Source organism: Pleurodeles waltl, chromosome 6 (assembly GCF_031143425.1).
Source record: "Pleurodeles waltl isolate 20211129_DDA chromosome 6, aPleWal1.hap1.20221129, whole genome shotgun sequence".
Taxonomy (NCBI): Eukaryota; Metazoa; Chordata; class Amphibia; order Caudata; family Salamandridae; genus Pleurodeles; species Pleurodeles waltl.
Genome location: NC_090445.1, coordinates 1,217,141,687 through 1,217,159,649, shown reverse-complemented (window position 1 = coordinate 1,217,159,649; position 17,963 = coordinate 1,217,141,687). Strand labels below are relative to the sequence as shown.

General features: G+C 47.6%; 1 protein-coding gene across 1 annotated transcript in view; it reads right to left on the bottom strand.

The window, feature by feature from the left end:
• Positions 1-17,963, bottom strand: part of HK1 (hexokinase 1) — a 1,372,133-nt gene that overhangs the window by 527,835 nt on the left and 826,335 nt on the right. Inside the window, exon 12 of the mRNA XM_069240524.1 lies at positions 6,807-6,926. Within this exon, the coding sequence (XP_069096625.1) occupies positions 6,807-6,926 (120 nt within the window). The remainder of the gene's footprint in view (positions 1-6,806; positions 6,927-17,963) is intronic.

The window sequence follows — 17,963 nt, the reverse complement described above, 5'->3', positions numbered from 1 at the left end:
TGACCCGGATCAGGCAGGTTTCATTCCTCATCGACAGTGCGATGACAACACGAAGCGGCTCCTACACTTAATAGATAAAACTAATAGATCCCATAGGGAGGCGATCCTCCTCTCCATTGACGCGGAGAAGGCATTCGATCGGGTGCACTGGCTTTATCTTCTCCGGGTGCTGGAGCGCTTTCGGTTTGGCCTGGCGTTTCGGACCTGGATTCAGTGTATTTATAGTGCGCCTAGGGCTGCCGTCCACGTGAATGGGACTTTGTCGCTTCCTTTTCCGATAGGGCGGGGGACGAGGCAGGGGTTTCCGCTCTCCCCACTACTGTTTGTGCTGTATATGGAGCCCCTCGCGCAATGCCTCCGTGACGATATTCATATCTCCGGCGTCAAGTTTGGGGGAGACCTTCACCTCCTAAGTCTCTGTGCTGATGATGTGATTCTCACGCTGGCGGATCCCATGGTCTCACTGCCTGCGCTCATGGAGGCCATTAGCACGTTTAGTCTGGTATCTGGGTTTAAAGTGAACACACAGAAATCCCAAGTCTTGAGTTTGTCACTTCTACCAGAGCATGAAGAAGCCTTACGGGCTCGCTACCCCTTTATATGGTCAACGTCCCATGTGCCTTACCTGGGTATTGCCCTGGCAACAACAGCGGCTAGAACGTCTAGCATGAACTATGCTTCCCTCTCTAGGGAGATACTGAGAGACCTGGAGAAGTGGGGGAAGCATGGACTCTCCTGGTTCGGCAGGGTATCTGCGATCAAAATGACAGTCTTACCGCGCATACTCTATGTATTTCAGACGCTCCCTTTAACCCTACCATACCATAGCGACACTTCAGTCAGCGATATTGAAATTTGTATGGGGGGAAAGCCTGCTCGGATGCCGCGCTGTGTCCTGTACCGTCCTAAAGAGAAGGGAGGCCTAGTTGTGTTCTGTCTGCTGTGGTATTTTAAAGCTGCCCAACTTCGCTATTTGCTGGAGTGGAGTCGACCGCTCTCCAAAAAGCACTGGTGTTTCATGGACCAGGCGGCGGTGACTGGGTCTCATATCTGGAAGGAGCCATGGCTCCGGCGTAGGCATAGAGCGTCAGGACTTTATTCCTCTCTGGTTCCGGGTACGACGCTCCGGATGTGGGATGCTGTGGTGACAAAGTGGGGTTTGACGACCTTCCCCTCCCCGATGTCTCCGATTTGCGAGAACGCCGACTTCCCCCCGGGTCTTCAGATGGAGCGTTTTCAGCGTTGGTATGAATGAGGTTGCCAATGGGTTGGCAGTATATTTGATGTGGATGGAGTAATGGCCTTTGACCAGATGAGGGAGACTTATGGGCTCACAGAGGCAGACAGACTGACATACTACCAGGTTCGATACAGGGCCCTGCAGCCGGCGATTAGGCCGTTGGTATCCAGACCGCTTACGCCGTTTGAGAAATGGCTTATGGGAAAGAAAGATGACAAACAAATGATTTCGGAATTATATAAACTCCTACAGGCGGAGACGCAGTCAGACAAAACCAAGGGGCAGCGGAGATGGGAGGCAAAGCTCGGGAGGGAGCTAACAGAGGAAGAGTGGGAGAGTGTTCACTATAGAGCGCACCACACAGCCTACAGCACGCCAGCGACAGAGACTGCCTACAAGCTTGCCACTTACTGGTACTATACTCTGGCTAGGGTGTATTCATGGGACTCCGCTAAATCTGACCTTTGCTGGAAGTGGGATGTGGTAACACTGGCACACTTATACACCTATTATGGGACTGTCCCAAGTTAACCAGATACTGGAAAAGCATTCTTGACGATATCGACAGAGTGTTTCAGACAGAGATTCCTAGATTTCTGTCATATGTTATACTGGGCTTACCCAACCCCCTTACCTTTCCTCTTCGCTCGTGGAGGGGACAACAGATGGCGCTGACCCTTAACGCAGCGTTACAGGTGATACTACCTCCTGGCTATATAAGCTCTGGTTCATCTTGGAAATGGAGAAACTAACATTAGCGGCTACACAGAGAGTGGGAGATATAGGTGACAGTTGGAGGCTATTCATCCAGATACTCTCAGCGGAGTTCAACAAGTTAACTTGCCCCGCATATCCAAGGGGGTTGAGGCTGCTGGGGGATACCTGATGGGAAGAAGCCAACTGGTGCAGAGGATGGGATCTGGGCTGCTCCTGGGGAACGGAGATGGAGGGGGGGGCAGGAAGAGAGATACTGCTGGGGACTGCGAGGGGAGGCACAGTTTTGTCTTTTGTATTTTGTATTACGTGTTGTGGTTTGTTTTAAAGTTCTTTTTAATCTCCTCATAGACTGGCAGTTTGGAAATCGGGGGTATGGGCAATGGCCTCCAAGAGATGGGCTCTGGAGATAAAGGAACTTGTCTCATTATGTCTGCTGGCTGTCACTACAGGCCCGTCTGTTAATTTGTGTAGCAGGATTTCCTGCAAAATTGGTTTGCCGGCCGACCTGGATGTAGGCATAGAGTCTGTATTTAGTCCGTCTGTGTTATATACCAATAAACAGATTTGATCCATAAATGGCTTTGAATGGGTCTAGACTGAGTTTTTTTGTATGGCGATTTCAAATAGAGTAATGGTAGCATTATACTATGGCTCTTGTCTTGTAATGGATCTTGAAGGGAACAGCGAATTAATCATAGCCTACTGACACATTAATAATTAACTTTGGGACTACCCTATGCCTTCACTTCATGTGGGCTTATTTATCTGAAAAAGGATAGTTCTATGAGCAGTGAAAGCGGGGGGGGTGGGGGTTTAAGCGCACTTCAGCTACTTGGGATTACTACACACCAGTGCGGCTATCTAGGGACTACACTGCTTAGCTCTGTTGATTTAGGCTTTAATTGTCCCGCTCTAGCTGAATGCTGCCTTTTCACTATTGTACTTTGGTAAATGAGAAACAATCACAGTGGTTGTAAATCATAATGAAGCGCCTTTAACTTCAGCAGCAACATTTTTTGCTCCACAGAGGGCACATCTGCTGCTGAAATTGTACAGTTTGTGGACCTACTGTCTCCTGCTTTGCAGTCTCCAACATCGTAGGTGGGGCTACTGCCATCACAAACTTTCGTTCAGGACTACTTCATGTCTTCAAAGTCGTCTTTTGTGTAATTCCAAGCATTCCGGGCTCTTTCATCTAGCAATTCTTCTCTGGGATTCTTGCTGCCATCATAATAGCAAGTATCATTCTTCTACTCATTGTCCCTCAACAATTGCTTCATCATATGTGAGTATGTAACATGTTGCAATATGTGGCTTTCTATTTAGGGGTAGATACCCTCAGGTATCTTTCAGATCTGTGTTTGTTTCCACAAGCATCCAGCCTGGCATCTCTTCCACCTTTTTAGTGTAATCAATGTTTTTACTCTATTCAGCTCAATATTTAGAGATTCCCGTTTGTCAGTGGTAACTGGTTGTGCCTCGTCACTCATTACAATCAACTGCCTGATCTTCAAGCAAAAGAAAAGCCTGTATTTTCAGTTTACCTTGAGTTGGCCATCCAAATTACCATTACTCTTGTTATTCCAATGAGAAGGAACATAAGGAGAATCACGATAATTTATTTTTGGGCATTAAGATCATAAATTATTCTGTTATATGTCATAAGAGCCACCTAGACCCTACATCGTGGATCAACTAAGGCGGTATGTTTGAAACTGTTGTGAATCACATAGCATGTTTCTGTTTATTATTATTATTATTATTATTATTATTATTATTATTATTTTTATACATCTGCCAGATTTGTAACTCAAACACTACACATTAATCTTAATCTTCTTGACACGTTTTACCTTTTCTTAATTTGGTTATTTTCTATTTCCAAATCTATTTTAAACACTAAAATAGGAATGACATAGAAGAGATAAAGAAATGAGGTTCAGTATTTTATGTACTGCATCCGCAAAGCTGAAATATCAAAATTCATATTGTTTTTTTACTTTACAGTGAGAAGAAAATGGATACAAAACAAAAATGCTGAACTTAGAAACAGGATAGAAAAACGTCTTTAATTGGTAAATCAATCAGATGGCAAAACATAAAAATATGAACTTCTACTTCTGCAGATTCTCAGTGCTTTAAATAAAATCCCTTGCTATTACCCAATGGAATAGTAGTCAATGTTCTATTTATTTCATATATAATTACATTTTATTTCTGTAAAACGTGTATTTGTCCATTAAAATATATGCCTTTTAGGTTGGGGTACCCAGGTAAAGCATCTGATTTTGAAAAGATAAGACCACTACAATGACACACTTAAAAAAAATATTTAAAAACAGTCTGTAATCTGGTCCTGCACTTATGTTCTTCATCAAACAGCAGGCTTGTTGGACTACAGGAGTGGGGCCCAAGAGTGGGGACTAGAACGCACATCGTATCACTATATGTAGATGATGCTCTGGTGTACGTCACAGACCAGGAACGGTCGATTCCACTCCTATTACGTATGATGGACAACTTTGGAGGGATATCTGGCCTCAGAGTCAACCAACAGAAAATGGTGTTATACCCCATGGTATTCTTCCAGCGACTGTTGTGGCATCAGAACTCCTGCAGGTGGGCCAGACATGGGAGACTGAGACCTTTCAGTACTTGGGTATTAACATAACTCACTCCCCTCAACTACAATATCAGCTGAACATGGGTAGGGTGATGGAAGGACTCCGGGCCTCTGTCCAAATTTGGATCACACCCACTATCAGTCATGGGCAGGGTCGTGCTAAGTAAAATGGCCTTAATCCAGCGTTGCCTGTATATCATGCAAAACTCGCTCTGTGAGCTGCCCCCTGCACTGTTTCGCCAGATAGATAAGTTGCAGCTGTCCCTAGTCTGGGCAGCTAAGAGGTGCAGAGTCCGCCTCAAGGTGCTGAAATTGGACCTGGCTGATGGGGGATTAGGGCTACCGGACCTCCATCTATACCAAATGGCTGGCTTGCTGCAGTACGTGGCTATGAGATGCGACCTTGCCCCCTATTGGGGAAAAAAAAACTACTAGAAGGCTCTATATGCATATCCCGACTTCCAGGCCTACTCATGGGCGGTACTAAGCTACTGAAAGGCACTCCCTTTATAATATCACAGGTAGCGCTGGTATGGGAGTGAGCAGTCACGCGGGCACTGTGGAGAGCGATCTACATGCAACTGCTCCCGATCTGATGGATCCGCCTCTTTACGAGAGTCGCTACCACACTGGATTTCTCAAAATGGCGAGCAGGCAGATGTAATAACGTGGGTGATTTATACTGAAATGACTCACTTGTCACCGGGGGAGGAGGCTGGATCCCTATTTATAATTGACCAGGGACAACTCCTGCAATATGCAAGCCTCATGAATGTCCCAGGAGATCTGAACCTCCTTCCCTGAAGAGCCCACCGAATCCCACCTTGGCAGGGACCGTGGTCTACTCTCCCGAATATACGTGGCCCTAAAAAAAGACAGGCAGATAAATATACGTGGGATGCAAGCCATGTGGGATATGGACCTGGGAACTCCGCTCACAGATGAGGAATTGAATAGGGCCTCTTTGCTGGTGCAGGAAGGGACTAGCAATGCTAGATTAAAGTTGACACAATTTTACTATTTGAACAGAGCATATCTGATGCCATAAAGCCCTCACAGAATATTCCCAACACGACATGACACGTGTGTGCGCTGCAGCACATCCCCAGCCACCTTTGGGCACGTCACATGAACAAACCCTTCTGGTGCCAGAAAGTACAGACGCTAAAGGCTGCGACGACTGTAGGAGTGAAAGTAACAATGCGGCACTGCTTGCTGGGATTACTCCCCATCCCCAAAAAGGGTGTAAAATGGCATACAGATTCATGCAGCTAGGGCTTGTACTGGCCAAAAAGCGCATTGTGATCCAGTGGGCTAACCCGAACCCCTGACATATGATAGCTGGCTGAGGAATATCGACTCCGCAAGATATGTATGAATGAGCATGTGGAGCAGGATTTGGAGGCCTGGAGTGGTATGATTGAGGGGCTACAAGGGGAGACCAAGGTGGGAGATGGGGGAACCTCGGCGGACGAATCCCATTATCTGAGTGCTGAGAACGACTATCCCCATGAGGCTGTGAATTGGTGGTTGCAGACATGAGACTGAATACGGTCGGTTGGCACCTTGCCCCCTCCACTCCCTCCCCCACTTCTGGGGCTTCCCTCTCCTCCTCGCTTGACTTGGTTGTATGACTGCCTGCTGGGTGTCTGCTATTTCCTCCGCAAGTCTGTGCCACCCGATTACTGTTGACTAGACCGTTGGAGCGTGTTATCAGCTCTCTCTCCATGCTTGAACCAGGTAAACATGCCTCAGTATCACCATCTAGTTGTTGCTGTTCAATATACCATATACTGCGATTGTACTGATCTGTCTACTCACCCCTGCTACACTCTAAACCTTTCATGCTTAGAGATGGACTGTCATGAAGGTACTTACGCCCAGTTAAAACCTATGTACTGAACTCTAGAACATTTGTCGGAGAGCACAGTTCGACAGCACAAACACGGAGGAGATGCTCTGCTTGGAAATGCAGGTGAAGCTGCCTTATTATCTGTATTCTTATGGTGTATGGTACGGTTTTGAATGCTATGCATATGTTTTCCTGAATAAATAAAACTGGAGAAAAAAAACAGCAGGCTTCTTACCAACAAGGTTTGCTATGTTTGAATTTTTGTCATAGCAGGATTCTTGTTTGATGGAATAAACAATGTTTTTGCTTAAATCCCAAACACAATACATTTTTAAAAGAAGTAAATATACATGTACTATAGAATATACACTTACGGCATCTAAACTTGTCTGCTTGCAAGGAAAGGAAAATGTAAATCCCAGTGGAAGTCTAGCTCCTTTTATTCCCATATAATCCAGAAAATCAGAGATGCAGTGTACAATGTGATCAAAAAGCTAGAAATTAAAGGAACATTACGATTAATGATCGGTACGCACAATATTATAATCTCTTGGTTTCCTTCAGTTTAATACCATTTAAATACAATTTGTTAATATGTATATACCTAAATGAATAACAATGACTGTTTCTTATGATATTGAAATCATACATACTTTTTTGCAGATGCTGGCTATATGTATAACATTTCATGCTGCTCTACATCAGTCGAAGAATGTACTTGTTAGACCTGGCATAACTGGCATGGTTTTCCCACTAACTTTTGCCATCAGGCCTCCTGTTTGCTAAACTCGTATTTTCTGGCTTTAGGACTCTGCACACTTCACCACTGCTTATCAGTGCTTAAGTGCCCTCTCCTTAAAACATGGTAGAATTGACTTATCCCCAAATGACATATTTAATTTGCTTGTAAGTGCCTAGTGAAGTGCCAAGGTTGTAAATTAAAAGTTGCTAGTGTGACAGCAGCACTAACTGTTCGACCCACCTAACTAGTACTTTAAACATGTCTCAAACCTGTCATTGTAGCCTGTGTTTGCAGTTTTAAACTGCCATTTCTACCTGGTAAAATACACCTTTTCTTAAGCCTAACCTTCTTTTTTAATACAGATATGTCATCTCAAGCATAGACTCTGGAAAGCCCAGGGGGAGGGGTGCAGTGGTTTTAAAAAGTTGGAAATGTAATTTTTAAGTTTCCATGACCTGGTAGTGAAAAACTCTTTAATTTGTTTTCACTACTGAAAGGCCTAACTCTCCCATAGGATAACATTAGAGATCCATGCAATGCTCTGCAACTATCATTTAATGTACTTTGGCTCAGGGGGCATAACTGGGTCCCTGTATCTGGCCCACACCCTATTGCGGTTGGCCTGAACTTTTGACTTTGTCCCGGTCAGGTGCGACTGTAGATCCCCAACATCGCTTTGTGCTTCTTAGCGCTATTTTCAATTAAAACTTTCAAATTCAATATCTCCAGTTCTACTTATTGGGTTTTTGTCGTTTTGGTCTTGTTTTATTAATTGAATTCAGCTCTGTTTTCCTAGCCTGGTGGAATCTTTTTGTGTGGTGTTTTCCCTGTATTACTATTTGAAGTGTTGCACAGATACTTTACACACTGCCTCTAAGTTAAGCCTGATTGCTCCGTGCCAAGCTACAAGTGTTTGAGCAAAGGTTCATTTAGGGTTTGCCTAACACTTACCTTGATTAGGATTGTAGTTGCTGCTTGACTAAGGTTTACACCTCAGTCAACCAACAACCCAATTTCTAACACTGGTGCTCAGCTGTAAGGATAGGACTTGTGTTTGTGCTGTGCTGAAGAGTGATTTGGTGTACACTACCATTCCACATCTAAGGGCAATTTGAATTTCTCCCTGATTGGCTTTTTTTGATTTCCTTCTCAAAATCATGTCTGTGACTGATGGATCTACAACTAAAAGCATAGGATTTGAGCTGGCCAACATTGAGGAATACATTATGGGGCGGATCAGAGATTTCTACAAGGAGTCTGGATCTCCTGCCAAGAGCACCACCAGGAAGGTAGAGTTGCAAAAGGAGCTTAGGGTGTGGGCAGAAGCACACACCATACTGGATAAAACCACAGCTGAGGATGAGGGACTGGAGGATGGCCGTCAGGAGATACCACCTGCAGTAGATGAGGAAGGGGAGCTTCCTGAACTGGAGCTTCCTGCTATGGCAGGGTGCAGTGTCTCTTCACAAGGCCTCTCCCGTGAGAAACTGGCGGAGAGGAAAGAGGAGAGAGAATGTAGGCTGCAGGTGGCTAAATTAAACATGGAGGCCGATGAGAAGTAAAGAGCCTTTGAGAAAAGGAAAATCTTACTGGCTCATGAACTCAGTCTGAAGGAGCTGGAAATCAAGGCCAGGCAGGCAGATTTCAGCAGTGTTGGGACAGCATACCCACAGTACCAGAAGGAGAGAAAAGGGTTTGCATACCTAAGGATTTGGTGCCCAGTTATGTGGTGGGAGATGATACAGACAAACGGTTTTCTAGCTAGAAAGTCATACTGAGGATTCACAAGGCAACTGCTGTTGAGGTGGGGTCCTGTGGAAATACATGCCTGATACATGGAGGACACATCTGTAACACTAAATGTTGGGGACCAAACCAAATACACCCCTATGAAAGCCATTTTACATGCTAAGTTTGGGCTAACCCCTAAAAAGAACCGCCAAAGGTTCAGGGACAGTCAGAAGTTCCCCAACCAAACCTGGGTAGATTTTGGGGATTACTCCAGTAAGGCACTGAATGGTTGAGTGCGGGGCTGAAAAGTTAATGATTTTGTTGGGTTGTACAATTTAGTCTTGAGAGAGCACATGCCCAGTGTCTGTTTTAGAGTGTGCGAGCACTTAGTTGTCAGTCAGCTGACTGACCCCAGGAATCTTGCTGAGGAGGTTGACCTGTGGGCCAGTACCAGACTGCACAAAAAGGTATCTGGGGGGGCTCCCATAAAGGTAGCCTGGGTTCTAACCAGAAGAGAGAGAGAGAAGAACATGCTCTCCTAAAGCGTGGAACAACAGCCTGCCTCAGACTGGCTGAGCACACCAGGCGTTAAGACTGACAGAAAGTCAACATACTTGCCAGCATGGGCGCCCCCTGTGTAGGCAGGATTTTATGAGCAATGCACAGGGCTTTGAACTGAACACGCTTCTCTACTGGGAGCCAATGCAGTTTATGTAGCAAGTCAGAAGCAGATCAAAACTTAGGCAGGGAGAATAACACCCTGGCTGCAGCATTTTGGACTCGCTGAATTCTGCAGGCCACAGGTTTACTGGCTTCCACGTAAAAATTATGTAAAAGCACACCATGATATGTGTGTGCATAACAATGAACTTACGCCATTGTTGTCAATTCCACTCAATGTGACCTCCTCAGCCCTGTGACCTAGGCCTGAAGCAACTGATTGACAGATCACATGTGTGGTGACATGTAGCCCGTAGGCAAAACACATGAACAGAAAAAACACAGATCAATCCCCTTGATAGGCAGAGACACTGCAATAGTCATAGGAGATTGGCCCCCAATAAAACACATTTGGCTGGAATGGTGCGCTTTCCCAAAACACCATAAAGGTTAGATGCCATATGAAGACAGTAACACTCAGCCAATCAGAACACAACACGCAGTGATCACGCGCTCCCCATGTCTGGCATCTGGACATGTTACCTAGTGGCCCGCAATATGTCGGGACCCACCTGCACACTTTATCAGATGGTCAGATTAACGACTCCGTAACTAGGTCTGGATTCCTTTCTCCAAAGAATGCATAGAACTGTTTTAAGACTGTAGGAAATGGCTCCCTGTTGCTGTTACCCCCCACTTTGTGCCTGATATTGATGCTGACTTGACTGAGAAGTGTGCTGGGACCGTGCTAACCAGGCCCCAGCACCAGTTTTCTTTCACCTAAAATGTACCATTGTTTCCACAATTGGCACACCCCTGGCACACAGATACGTCCCTTGTAAATGGTACCAGTGGTACAAAGGGCCCTGTGACCAGGAAAGGTCTCTAAGGGCTGCAGCATGTGTTGTGCCACCCAAGGGACCCCTCACCTAACACATGCACAATGCCATTGCAGATTGTATTGTGTGTGTTGGTGGGGAGAAAAAGGCAAAGTCGACATGGCATCCCCCTCAGGATGCCATACACACAAAATACTGCCTGTGGCATAGGTAAGTCACAGCTCTACCAGGCCTTACAGCCCTAAGGCAGGGTGCACTATACCACAGGTGAGGGCATAGCTGCATGGGCAATATGCCCCTACAGTGTCTATGTCTATTCTTAGACATTGTAAGTACAGTGTGGCCATATTAAGTATATGGTCTCCGAGTTTGTCAGTACGAACTCCACAGCTCCATAATGGCTACACTGAATACTGGAAGTTTGGTATCAAACATTTCAGAATAATAAACCCACACTGATGCCAGTGTTGAATTTATCACAAAATGCACACAGAGGGCATCTTAGAAGATGCCCCCTGTATTTTACCCAATCCTTCAGTGCAGGACTGACTGGTCTGTGCCAGCCTGCCACAGAGACGAGTTTCTGACCCCATGGGGTGAGAGCTTTTGTGCTCTCGGAGGCCAGAAACAAAGCCTGCACTGGGTGGAGGTGCTTAACACCTCCCCTCTGCAGGAACTGTAACACCTAGCAGTGTTCTTCAAAGGCTCATGCTTTGTGTTGCAATGCCCCAGGGCACTCCATCTAGTGAAGATACCCACCCCTGGACACAGCCCCAACTTTTGGCAGAAAGTCCAGAGGAGATAATGAGAAAAGCAAGGAGGAGTTGTAGTGCACTTTGCCCTAGATATATTTTATTCATCCTTGCACTGTTATTTTACAATAACCAGTTTTACGGTCTTGTTTTAATTTCCTTCTATCACACTGTTTAGCTTAGTTCAGCACTGTGTTCTCAAATAATGCATTCTTGATCGCCCTGTGCTTCAGTGAAGGCTACAGTCTGGTACATTGCCGGTAAACGTGGTAGAAGTTTAGTCTCCAGTATTCGTAGAAAATACACATCCTTACGTAGGGACATTTTCTTAGAACATCTGTGTGTTAGTTATAAAAGCACTTCCTAGTCCTAGGTCAGAGGGAGATTCCGGCCAGGAACCCACAACTAGATGCTGACTGCCCCGTTGCAGATGCTGATGCAGATTACATGCCTTTGCTCAGGTATGAGGGTTGATGTCCTCCCGGGGGAACCTGAAAGGCAGTCTTAGAGCTTCACATGCTGTGCTCGAAATATAACTTAGATAGAAAATAATCTAGTGGCACTATGATATTCTTATTCTTGTGCTTCACTCTCATCATTACTATTTTAATCCTACTGTGTTGGGTAGTTCTGGTTACTGCAGCTCATGCTTTGCTATCTAAAATGCAGTTGTTTTATTAAACCAATCTTTAAAACTCAAAACTGCCTTTGTCATTTATATATGAGACCGTACTGTGTATGAGAGAACCGGTTATGACCTGAGTGACCACGACTTCCCTGGGAAGTGCTAAGATGTCATGCGCTTGGCTGCCCAATTGTCTCTCCCATTTGGGAGAGATGAGGCACTGCTAGTTAGCCGGAGCAAAACCCGGATTTAGAGTGACAAGGGTCCTCCACCGTGGGTCAGACTTAGTCCCCCACACTGTGAACGATCTTGCCACTCAAAATCCAGCAGTCTCATTAGGATAATGAGAGCCTACACGACAGAGTCACCCACCAGTCAGGACAGCCCCTAAGGTGTCCTGAGCTGAGGTGACCCCTGCCTTTAGAAATCCTCCATCTTGGTTTTGGAGGATTCCCCCAATAGGAATAGGGATGCACCCCCCTCCCCTTAGGGAAGAGGCACAAAGAGGGTGTAGCCACCCTCAAGGACAGTAGCCATTGGCTACTGCCCCCAAGACCTAAACACACCCCTACATTTATTATTTAAGGGTGACCCTGAACCCAGGAAATCAGATTCCTGCAACCTGAAGAAAGTAGAAGGACTGCTTACCTGAAAGCCCGGCAGAGACGGCGGAGACACCAACTGACTTGGCCCAAGCCCTACCGGCCTGTCTCCAGACTCAAAGAACCTGCACAGCGACACATTCAGCTAGACCAGCGACTTCTGAAGACTCAGAGGACTGCCCTGCACCTAAAGGACCAAGAAACTCCCAAGAACAGTGGCACTGTTCAGAAAAAGGCAACAACTTTAAAGAGACTCTCACTTCCCGCCAGAAGCGTGAGTCTTAACACTCTGCACCTGACGCCCCCGGCTCGAGTTCAGGAGAACCAACACTGCAGAGAGGACTCCCAGGTGACTCCACCGACGTGTACACCCTGAGTCGACCCCTCTGCACCCCCATAGCGATGCCTGCAGAGAGGATCCAGAGGCTCCCCCTGACCACGACAGCCTGGTAACAAAGGAACCCGACGCCTGGACCAAGCACTGTACCTGCAGCCCCCAGGACCGAGAGGAACCACCTACCACTGCAGGAGTGACTAGCAGGCGGCCCTGATCCTAGCCCAGTCAGTGGCTGGCCCGAGAAACCTCCCTTTGCCCTGCCTGCATCACCTAAGTGACCCCCGGGTCTCTCTTTTGCTTTCGATAGCAAACCCGATGCCTACTTTGCCTACTGCACCCGGCCGCCCCTGTGCCGCTGAGGGTGTGATTTGTGGGCTTGTGTGTGTCCCGTCAGTGCTCTACAAACCCCCCCTGGTCTGCTCCCCGAGGACGCAGGTACTTACCTGTAAGCAGACTAGGACCGAAGCACCCCTGTTCTTCATAGGCGCATATGTGTTTTAGGCCCTCCTTTGACCTCTGCACTGACCGGCCCTTTATTGCTGGTGCGGTGGCTTTGGGGTTGTCTTGCACCCCCAACGGTGGGCTGCCTATGCCCAGGAGAATGACTGTGTAACTGCTTTACTTACCTGAGAAACCCAACCAAGCTTACCTCCCCCAGGAGCTGTTGATTTTTGCACAGTGTCTTCTTTTAAAGTAGCTTATTGCCATTTGAACCAACACTGTGTGCACTACTGTTTTAAATCAAAGTACTATACTTACCTGTGTGAACTACCTTGCATTTTATGTACTTACCTCAAATCTTGAATCTTGTGGTTCTAAAATAAATTAAGAAAATATATTTTTCTAAATAAAAACCTAATGGCCTGGAGTTAAGTCTTTGAGTGTGTGTTCTTTATGTATTGCCTGTGAGTGTCCAACAAATGTTAACACTACCCTCTGATAAGCCTACTGCTCGACCACACTACCACAAAATAGAGCATTAGTATTATCTAATTTTGCCACTATCAACCTCTAAGGAGAACCCTTGGACTCTTGGCACACTATCTCTCACTTTGAGATAGTATATACAGAGCAAACTTCCTACAATGACCTTTCAAGAATTGTACATAATGGCGCTCAGAACTCTGTAACTTTGAGAGATAGCCATCAGACCCCAGCTCTACTGCTTTCCCGGCCGCTGCGTTTAATTAAACCAACTGTTACTGTTTTGCCAAACACCTCTTGTCTTTCATTTTTTTAAGGTAAATCCACAGTCCAACAACATTTTGGCTAGCCAAATAGGAGAGATTGGCTTTTGTAGCCCGACTGCAGCTGAAGGAAGAGAGCCGCACCAGTCCAGATTCACATCTGCGCTACAAGATAGGTGAGTAGACGCCACAATTGATTGAAAGTTCTGCTGAATACACAGAGAGGAGGTCCATTCTGAAGCTTCCGTCAGTGGGTAAGAGACTACGGGGTCACCGACCACGGGAGCACCGCCAACAGGCTGGCGGTGCTCCCACGAGCATTCTGACCGCGGCGGTTCAGCCGCGGTAAGTCGGCGGTCTCCCGCCGACTTCCCGCTGCTCGGGGGAATCCGCTCCGCCGCATGGGGATTCTGACACCCCCTACCGCCATCCTGTTCCTGGCGGGTCTCCCGCCAGGAACAGGATGGCGGTAGGGGGTGCCGCGGGGCCCCTGGGGGCCCCTGCAGTGCCCATGCCAATGGCATGGGCACTGCAGGGGCCCCCGTAAGAGGGCCCCACTGTGTATTTCAGTGTCTGCAATGCAGACACTGAAATACGCGACGGGTGCAAACTGCACCCGTCGCACCCCTGCAACTACGCCGGCTCAATTCTGAGCCGGCGTCCTCGTTGCAGGGGCATTTCCTCTGGGCCGGCGGGCGCTCTTTTGGAGAGCGCCCGCCGGCCCAGAGGAAATGTCTGAATGGCCGCCGCGGTCTTTTGACCGCGGTGCGGTCATTTGGCGGCTCCCTCCAGGCGGGCGGCTCCCGCCGCCCGCCGGGCTCAGAATGAGCCCCTACATCTGTTCCTTAATCCCAGCACTTGGCGTGTGGCAAACTAGGAAGAAGGGTAAAAATTTAACCTGAGCACCCTGCCACTGACAGAAATCTGACATACTGCACATTTCAAGTGTCTGAACTGAGTAGTCTCAAGGCGGCGTCGGAGGCGATCCCACAGAGGTCACTTTTTCACGAAAGTCAACACATGGCCAGGAAAGGAGAAAGTGTTGTTTTGTCACTAGGAATACTGGATGTGACATAGATGGTATGCTTGACTCCTGGTTGTGATATAGGAATGATGCATCACTGCTTGGAAAACTGGGTGTGACACAGGCGGTACGCATAGGCCTATTTTTTTGTCTAAAAGGGTTTTTTCAGCACTACCGGTGTCTTAACCACTGTTGGTGTTTGAAAGGAGTGAGAGGTGTTGTTCGCTTGGACCACTGGGCATAACACAGATGGTACACTAAGCCCCTCGGTGTGTGTAAAGAAATGCCTCCTTGGCATGGCTACCCCCTAACGTTTTGCCTTTGCTGATGCTAAATATGATTTGAAAGTGTGCTGGGACCATGCTAACCAGGCCACAGCACCAGTGTTCTTTCCCTAAACTGTACCTTTGTCTCCACAATTGGCACAACCCTGGCACTCAGATAAGTCCCTTGTAACTGGTACCCCTGGTACCAAGGGCCCTGATGCCAGGGAAGGTCTCTAAGGGCTGCAGCATGTCTTATGCCACCCTGGGGACCCCTCACTCAGCACATGCACACTGCCCCCACAGCTTGTGTGTACTGGTGGGGAGAAAAATGACTAAGTTGACATGGCATTCCCCTCAGAGTGCCATGCCAACCTCACACTGCCTGTGACATAGGTAAGTCACCCCTCTAGCAGACCTTACAGCCCTAAGGCAGGGTGCACCATACCACAGGTGAGGGTATATGTGCATGAGCACTATGCCTCTACAGTGTCTAAGCAAAACCTTAGACATTGTAAGTGCAGGGTAGCCATAAGAGTATATGGTCTGGGAGTCTGTCAAACACGAACTCCACAGATCCATAATGGCTACACTGAAAACTGGGAAGTTTGGTATCAAACTTCTCAGGCCAATAAATGCACACTGATGCCAGTGTGCAATTTATTGTAAAATAAACCCAGTGGGCATTTTAAAGATGCCCCCTGAATACTTACCCGACTTCTAGTGTAGGCTGACCAGTTCCTGCCAGCCTGCCACACACCAGACATGTTGCTGGCCACATGGGGAGAGTGTCTTTGTCACTCTGTGGCCAGGAACAAACGCCTGTACTTGGTGGAGGTGCTTCTCACCTCCCCCTGCAGGAACTGTAACACCTGGCGGTGAGCCTCAAAGGCTCACACGTTTTGTTACAGCACCCCAGGGCATCCCAGCTAGTGGAGATGCCTGCCCCTCCGGTCACTGCCCCCACTTTTAACGGCAAGGCTGGAGGAGATATTGAGAAAAACAAGGAGGAGTCACCCACCAGTCAGGACAGCCCCTAAGGTGTCCTGAGTTGAGGTGACCCCTGCCTTGAGAAATCCTCCATCTTGAGTTTGGAGGATTCCCCCAATAGGATTAGGGATGTGCCCCCCTCCCCACAGGGAGGTGGCGCAAAGAGGGTGTAGCCACCCTCAAGGACAGTAGTCATTGGCTACTGCCCTCCCAGACCTAAACACATTCCTAAATTCAGTATTTAGGGGCACCCCAGATACCAGGAAATCAGATTCCTGCAACCTGAAGAAAGAAGAAGGACTGCTGACCTACAAGCCTGCAGAGAAGGAGGAAGACGACAACTGATTTGGCCCCAGCCCTACCGGCCTGTCTCCAACTTCGAAATCCTGCTCCAGCGACGCATCCGACAGGGACAAGCGACCTCTGAAGCCTCAGAGGACTGCCCTGGACTTCAGGACCAAGAAACTCCCATGAACAGCGGCCCTGTTCAAAACCTGCAGCTTCTTTGCAACAAAGAAGCAACTTCCAAGGACTTCACGTTTCCCGCCAGAAGCGTGAGACTCTACACTCTGCACCCGACGCCCTCGGCTCGACATGCAGAAAACCAACACTTCAGGGAGGACTCCCCGGCGACTGTGAGCCCGTGAGTAACCAGAGACGACCGCCCTGAGCCCCCACAGTGACGCCTGTAGAGAGAATCCAGAGGCTCCCCCTGACCGCAACTGCCTGTAACAAGGGACCCGACGCCTGGAACCAACACTGCATCAGCAGCTCCCAGGAACTGAAGGAACCGAACTTCGACGCAGGAGTGACCCTCAGGCGACCCTCTGCCTTGCCCAGGTGGTGGCTGTCCCGAGAAGCCCCCGTGCCTGCCTGCACCGCTAGAGTGACCCCCGGGTCCCTCCATTGTTTCCTACCTGAAACCCAACGCCTGCTTTGCTCACTGCACCCGGCTGCCCCTGTGCCACTGAGGGTGTACTTTGTGTGCCTTCTCGTGTCCCCCCCCCGGTGATCTACAAAACCCCCCTGGGCCCTGCTGGCAGACTGGAACCAGAGCACCCCTGTTCTCCATAGGCGCCTATGTATTTTGGGCACCTCTTTTACCTCTGCACCTGACCGGCCCTGAGCTGCTGGTGTGGTAACTTTGGGGTTGCCTGGAACCCCCAACGGTGGGCTGCCTATGCCCCAGAACTGAGACTTGTAAGTGTTTTACTTACCTCCTAATCTAACCTTTACTTACCGCCCCCCCTTCCCGGAACTGTTGATTTTTGCACTGTGTCCACTTTGAAAATAGCTTATTGCCATTTTTACAAAGACTGTACATGATATTGTTTTCATTCAAAGTTCCTAAAGTATCTAAGTGAAGTACCTTACATCTTGACCCTTTGGTTATAAAAATAAACTAAGAAAATATATTTTTCAATATAAAAACCTATTGTCCGGGAGTAAGTCTTTGAGTGTGTGTCCCTCATTTATTGCCTGTGTGTGTACAACAAATGCTTAACACTACCCTCTGATAAGCCTACTGTTCGGCCACACTCCCACAAAATAGAGCATTAGAATTATCTACTTTTGCCACTATCTTATCTCTAAGGGGAACCCTTGGACTCTGTGCACACTATTTCTTACTTTGAAATAGTATATACAGAGCCAACTTCCTACATTGGTGGATCAGTGGTGTGGTCTAAGAATTTGCATTTGCTGGACTACTCAGCCAATACCTGATCACACAACTAAATTCCAAATATTGTCATTAGAAACTGATTTTTGAAATTTTAG